The sequence below is a fragment of the Triticum aestivum genome, chromosome 5B (assembly GCF_018294505.1).
Source record: "Triticum aestivum cultivar Chinese Spring chromosome 5B, IWGSC CS RefSeq v2.1, whole genome shotgun sequence".
Lineage (NCBI taxonomy): Eukaryota > Viridiplantae > Streptophyta > Magnoliopsida > Poales > Poaceae > Triticum > Triticum aestivum.
Window position 1 is genome coordinate 708,970,824 of NC_057807.1, and position 6,410 is coordinate 708,977,233.

At 43.9% G+C, this 6,410-nt stretch overlaps 1 protein-coding gene across 1 annotated transcript; it reads right to left on the minus strand.

Annotated features, from left to right (window-relative positions):
• Positions 1-237: 237 nt before the first annotated feature.
• On the minus strand, positions 238-820 carry LOC123114456 (uncharacterized). Its single transcript, XM_044535942.1, has 2 exons — positions 619-820; positions 238-552 (listed from the first exon to the last, which is right to left on the minus strand). The coding sequence occupies exons 1-2, from the start codon at positions 771-773 to the stop codon at positions 426-428; spliced, it is 282 nt and encodes a 93-aa protein (XP_044391877.1). The 5' UTR covers positions 774-820; the 3' UTR covers positions 238-425.
• Positions 821-6,410: the final 5,590 nt, after the last annotated feature.

The following is a 6,410-nucleotide window of genomic DNA, read 5'->3' on the forward strand; positions in this document are numbered from 1 at the left end:
GAGGCACTGGCAGAAGAGGAACAGGTAAGCGTAGTACTAGTTGGTTGGCTCTTTACTCGGGGTCGTCGTAGGAGAGGCGGAAGGCGGTGGCGCAGTTTCTTCACTAGAGTAACAATGTACTACAGGCTTTACACTCTTCACTAGAGAGACATTGTACAGGTTTCAGACTTGTTGAGACAAGCTAATTTGTTCCAAATTAATGCAAATACTCCTTGTCTGAATTATTGCTCGCAGCCATAATTCATTCTGACGATTTTATTCTCAACACTGGTATTACAGGATAGGATTTTTATTCTGAACCCTGATTTATACACACAATTCAGGTGGGTGTTTGCTCTACTGACTGTACAAAGTAACAGAACACTGGGTTCGCTTCAGAGGAGAGGAACAAAGCAAGCGTACTCGACTGTTGGTTGGCTCTTTCTTTACTCGGGGTCGTCGTAGGAGAGGTGGAATCCGGTGGCGCAGCCGGCGGCGTCGGGGTCCTCGGCGCCGCAGCAGTCGTAGAACTTGGCGGCGTACGGAGGATCGCCGTCTTTGAGCTCGTAGTACCTACAGCAGCGTCGCCATGCTCAGATCTAGCGGATTGATGATGGAAGAGTGGGGATGAGTGGCTACCTCTTCTGGTCGTCGTGGCGGCGGCAGACGAAGAAGGAGGGGTGGAACCTGCAGGACCGCGGCGTGTTGTCCGACGGGGAGTACTTCGCCTTGCACCGCCGGCACACCCTCGCCGCCGCTGTCGCCGTCGCCGCCGTCGCCGTGTCTTTCTCCATCGGACACTTCTCCCGATTCTTCTTTGGGAAATACTTTCTTTTTTTTGCCGAGGGGTGTCTCAAATCGAGATTTCCGGGCAGGCCTGGCCGATCTTTGCGTGGGCCATCCTATGGTATGGGCCACCATATGAGCCCACGGCATGATGGGCCCGCGGATCAGATCATCCAACGAGATCACTCTCATTGCTGAAAATATTGGTCTCAGTTTCTCAAAAAAAAATGAAAATATTGTCTCAAAAAAAAAAACTCATTGCTCAAGGTCATTCTTACATACTACTCCCTCCGCCCCAAAATAAGTGACTCGCCTTTGTACTAACTTTGTACTGAAGCTAGTACTCCCTCCATCCCAAAATTTTTATCTTAAATTCGTCTAGATACGGATGTATCTAATACTAAAACATGACTTGATACATCCGTATTTAGACAAATCTAAGACAAGAATTTTGGGACGGAGGGAGTACAAAATTATTAAGGTTCACTAAAAAAACTTATTAAGGTCATTGATGTCAAAAATAAAATTCACTATCTCTCCTTACATTATTTTTCCTTCGCATGATGCCTCTAGAATTCAAAAATGGTGCCTGGAGTATTTGGTTCCCTTTCCCTTTCCTAGATCAACATCCATCCATCCATCAAAAATGGTGGTGTTTCACTCCTCCTTCATCCGCCCCTTGTACTAGCTCCTTTGACTTCCATCCATCCATCCAACCATATTGCGCTGATGCACTCTGTCTAACTGTCCAAGGAACGAAAAGGTATGACCATTATGTGAGTGCTTGGATTGCCTTTTGTCTAGGCCACTACTGGCATTATTGAGCTGATTAATCCCACGAGGAGCGGTACGGATCCAGTAATCATCAAAGGCACCGGGATGAATCGAATCGTTGACGATGAATTAACTTAATTCATCAAGCTATATTGTGCCTTGCTACCCAACCGAGATTAACTATAGCTCATTAATTACAATTGATGGCGCATATGGTTAACAACCCATCACGCACACACAACTAAAGAATTTTCTCCGGCAAGACTTCTTGATGTTTCAAGCTTCTAGGGAAGGCTCCCCGCGAGCATAATTTCATGGTGTTACAATAGTTTTGCAACGTCACGTAGAAAGTGAGAAGAGATCATCACGCCCCAAAAAAGGATGCACCTTTTGATCACAACTTTTCGGCCTATGCGACCACTTTGTCAAGCTATTGAAAACCAAACCACAATGGCAGTGTCTAGCTAGATCATGCGCCCTCGACACTAGCGTTCGTATGAATGTGAAAAACAGATGCTGGCAGCCTTCGTATGCATGGTTGGATCAAGGTGTTATCTTACTTTTATTACCACCATAGACGACGACATCGCTAATGGTCCACCAATTAGTGACTGGATTTCACAAATACAAATGGGAGCTAGCTGGAGATCGCCTTTCATCACCTAAGATCAGGCGCCCACGATCAATAACTTTAACAGCTGTATAGTTTAGATCTATGTTACATACCCCTTATAAGCAAATATACATACGTCTAGATTTGATTGAGACCAGTTCAGGTATATACATAATTTGCAAAAAAAAAAAGATAGACTGAAAAAAACTTGTTTAACATGCATGATTGATCAAGGATTATGTATGTATGTCCTTCAGATAAATTAGATCAGCAATAGGGAAATAGGGAGAGGAGTGACATCAAACTTTAAGACGCCGATTTGATGGGGAGATTGATGTCGGAAGAGATGCACCAGGATCCCATGGGATGGGTGTATGTTTTCACTCGCACAATTTTAAATCAAAATGTTTGTTTATTAAGATAAATCTAAATGTTGTTGGATATTCTAGCTCTTGCATATGAAGGGTCGTTATTATTCGGTTCCCATTCTCTTGGATGAGAGAATACACTAAGAGATCTTGACGGGATGGATTCATGTTAGATTGCTCTCCCTCTCTACCATCTAGTAGCCACATATTTAGCTGACTTTGATCCATGCACCCACCAACGTTGCTCTACTCCTTGATCGTCTCTGTCTATCTAAAGGAAAACGGAAGTGTCTGGATTGCGTAGGCCACTACGTACTAGCCAGGTTGTTGCATTATTGAGCTGATTAATCCCACTAGCTAGCTCCTCTATGGTAATCATCTCAGACACCAGCAGGAATGGAATCTTTGACAATGAATTGGATTAACTAAGCAATGGTGCCTTGCTATCCGACCGGGTTTAGCCCATTAATTACTATCACACATATGATTAACAACACATCACGCGTCCCGCGAGCTCAAAACTAAAGTAGTTCCTCCGACAAAGCACGATGGTGTTATTGTTATTGCCACAGACGACGACATTGCTAACCATCAACCAATTGGTGACTGGATTTGCCAATACAAATGGGAGCTAGCTGGCCGGAGATCAAGCTTCCATCATCCAAGATCAGACGCCCACGATTAACAATCTTTACAGTCAACCGTCTAGAATCGACGGAGACCCGGTCCATATGCATAACTAACAAGAGGGGACACTAAGGACCGATCCGATTCCCATGGGCCTATGTCCTCTCTTTCACCATTTTAAATCCAACTGTTTGCTTCTTTGTCTTTAATCTAAATGTTGTTAGATATGCTAGCTCTTATATATGAGTGGTCGTTTTTATTCGGATCCCTTTTCCTAGATGGACATAATGAATATACTAAGAGGTTCTTGATGGGACGGATCCATGCATGTTGGATTGCCTCTCCATTCATCTGTACGTAACAATGGCTTCTAGCTAGCCACACATATAGCTGACTTTGATGAGCCATTTGTCCATGTTGCTCTTCCCCTTGATCGTCTCCATCTCTCTAAAGAAAATGAAAAGGCAATCATGTATGCAAGAGAGTGCATCGCATAGGCCACTACTAGGCAGGTTGTTGCATTATTGAGTTGATTAATCCCACTATCTAGCTCCTCTACCAGGGGTAGTACGGATCGAGTAGTAATCGTCGAATGAGACCAGCAGGAATGGAATATTTAACGAGGAATTCATCGATATAATCTATGGTGCCTTGCTATCTGACCGGGTTTAGTTCATTAATTACTGTGGCACATATGATTAACAATACATCACGCTTCCGGCGAGAGCACAACTAAAACAATTCGTCCGACAAAGCACGATGTTTTGATTGTTATTACTACTATAGATGACGACATCGCTAACCGCCCACCGATTAGTGACTGGGTTTCTCAAATACAAATGGGACCTAGCTGGAGATCATGCTTCCAGCACCCAAAATCAGGCGCCCACCATTAACAATCTTTACAGCCAGACGTCTAGAACCGACGAAGAGTCGGTCTGTATGCATAAATTACAAGAAAACACAAATGATTTACTCATGTTCTTTTCATAGATTTCTCGACTACGTGTCATGCATTTCGCAATCATCAAAATGAAAACAATCCCTCCGACAAGAGCTCGTGGTTTTTTACTATTACGGCATCCACCAATTAGTGACTGAGTTTTCCAACACTAATGGAAGATTATATCTTTGCTTCCATCATCTAAGATCGAGCCCCCGCGATTAACAATTTTACAACCATAGGTTCGTGTTTCATGCCTCCCTAAGCACACATACTTACGTCTGTAATTGACGAAGACCGGCTTGTATATGCACATAATTTGCAGAAAGTGTGGGAAAGCTTGTTTAGCATGCATGATTAAGGCTATAATTTATGTTGTCCTAGTATAGATTGCACTCCCTCCGTTCCTAAATATAAGTCTTTTTAGAGAATCCACTATGAACTACATACGGAGCAAATTGAGTGAATCTATACTCTAAAATATGTTTATACATCCGTATATAGTTTGTAGTGGAATCTCTAAAAAGACTTACATTTAGAAATGGAGGGAGTAGTATAGAAGACAGCAAGAGGGAAACCGCGTAGGTTGACCCGATTCCCCCACGGCATCAGCAGATCGAGAACTGAAAAGAGAGAGAGAGGAGTGACATCATGGCTTACATCGATTGGATAGTGAGTTCCGGGACGGTACACTGGGATCCCATTGGAAGTGTGCCACGTGTCCCGTCTTTTGTATATTATTAGTACTAGTCTTTCTAGTCATGAGCCAAATAATTGAGCTGCAGTAGAATGTCCCCTCTACAGCTGCAGCTCAGCTTAGCTCCAACCTTTCTTTATTTCTCTCTTTTCATTCTTTCTCACCAACTGTTTGGCCTGTCGGAGCAGATACTCACTATCTTACTTGGCCAAGATTTTTCTTGTGTGAAAAAATTGGGACCCACATCACCCTGCATGGTAGTAAGTACCACATCAAGACAGGACAGTCGAGGCTGTCGAGACCTTTCTTGTCCGGTTAAAATTCGTCCATCCAATCGCCGGAAAGTAGCGTGGAAAATATTTGCACCTGATGGATACAGCACTCTGCGTAATTAAGCATTATTATCTGGTTCTTCTAAGAACATGCCCCTAGTTAAGTGCAAGCTCAGCAACCCTATGCTCCTGCAAATTCTCAACTCTGCTCCTTGCTTCTCGACTAAAGTGAAGTGCATTCTAGCTAGGTCCTCGAACTATTTCGAAGGTGTCATGTAGGTCGTCAAACTAAGAAAAATGGTATCCAGGTCCTAAAAAAATCCTTGAAGTGTAATAAGTGTGTATATATGAGACACCTCTGAAATAGTTCAAGGACCTATGTGACACCTTTAAAATAGTTTGAGGATCAGGATGACACACATGTTGCACTTTGAGGACCTGGATGACGATTTTCATAGTTCAGGGACCTATGTGACACCTCTAAAATAGTTCGAGGACCTATGATGCACTTCACTCTCTCGACTAACATCTCCACCGTCGTAGTTTTGTTTTTAAACTTTAAATCTATTCATCAAACATCATGGCAGTACAATGAACATGAGAAGTAACAAAAATTACATCCATGTCCGTAGACCACCTAACGACGACTACAAGCAGTGGAGCGAGCAGAAGGCGCACCACCGACATCGCCCCTTTCCCACTGGAGCCAGACATACCTTGTTATAGTACATAGTCGGAAGGTCGTTGTGCTAAGACTCCAAAGGACCAGCGCACCAGAACAACAACCACCGCCAATGAATAGAATCGTAGATCAAAAGGACCCGGCCTGTAAACACATGAACACATACAAACGAAGAACGGATCCACATAGATCCACTTAAAACAAATACCGACCGAATCCCGTGAGTTCCGTCAGAGACACACCTCCACACGTCCTTCGACGACGCAAGACGCACCATCGAGACATGGGGCAGGGAGAACCTTATTCTATCTTTAGAGAGTTGTTGTCGACTCGCCTTCCTGAGCAGGACACAAACCATAAACAGACTAAAAAACACCTAAAATGAAGATGCAGTCCTCCCACCGGCAAGGGCCAGGATCCACCACGCCTACGACGTAGATCGGTGGCGCCGGCGGCGGGAGGTAGAGAAACCCTAAACGCCTAGGAGCCTTCCATTATTTCCCGGGAAGAAAGGAAACACTAGCCCAACTTGTTGACACATATCGTCGTAGTTTGACATTCAGCAAAATGTTCGGCTGCGAACTTCTAACTTGTCAACATCCCACGTTGCTTGGTTTTGCCAAATGGATGAAGAAGGAGAGAGATAGATGACAAGCGGAGTAGTGTAGG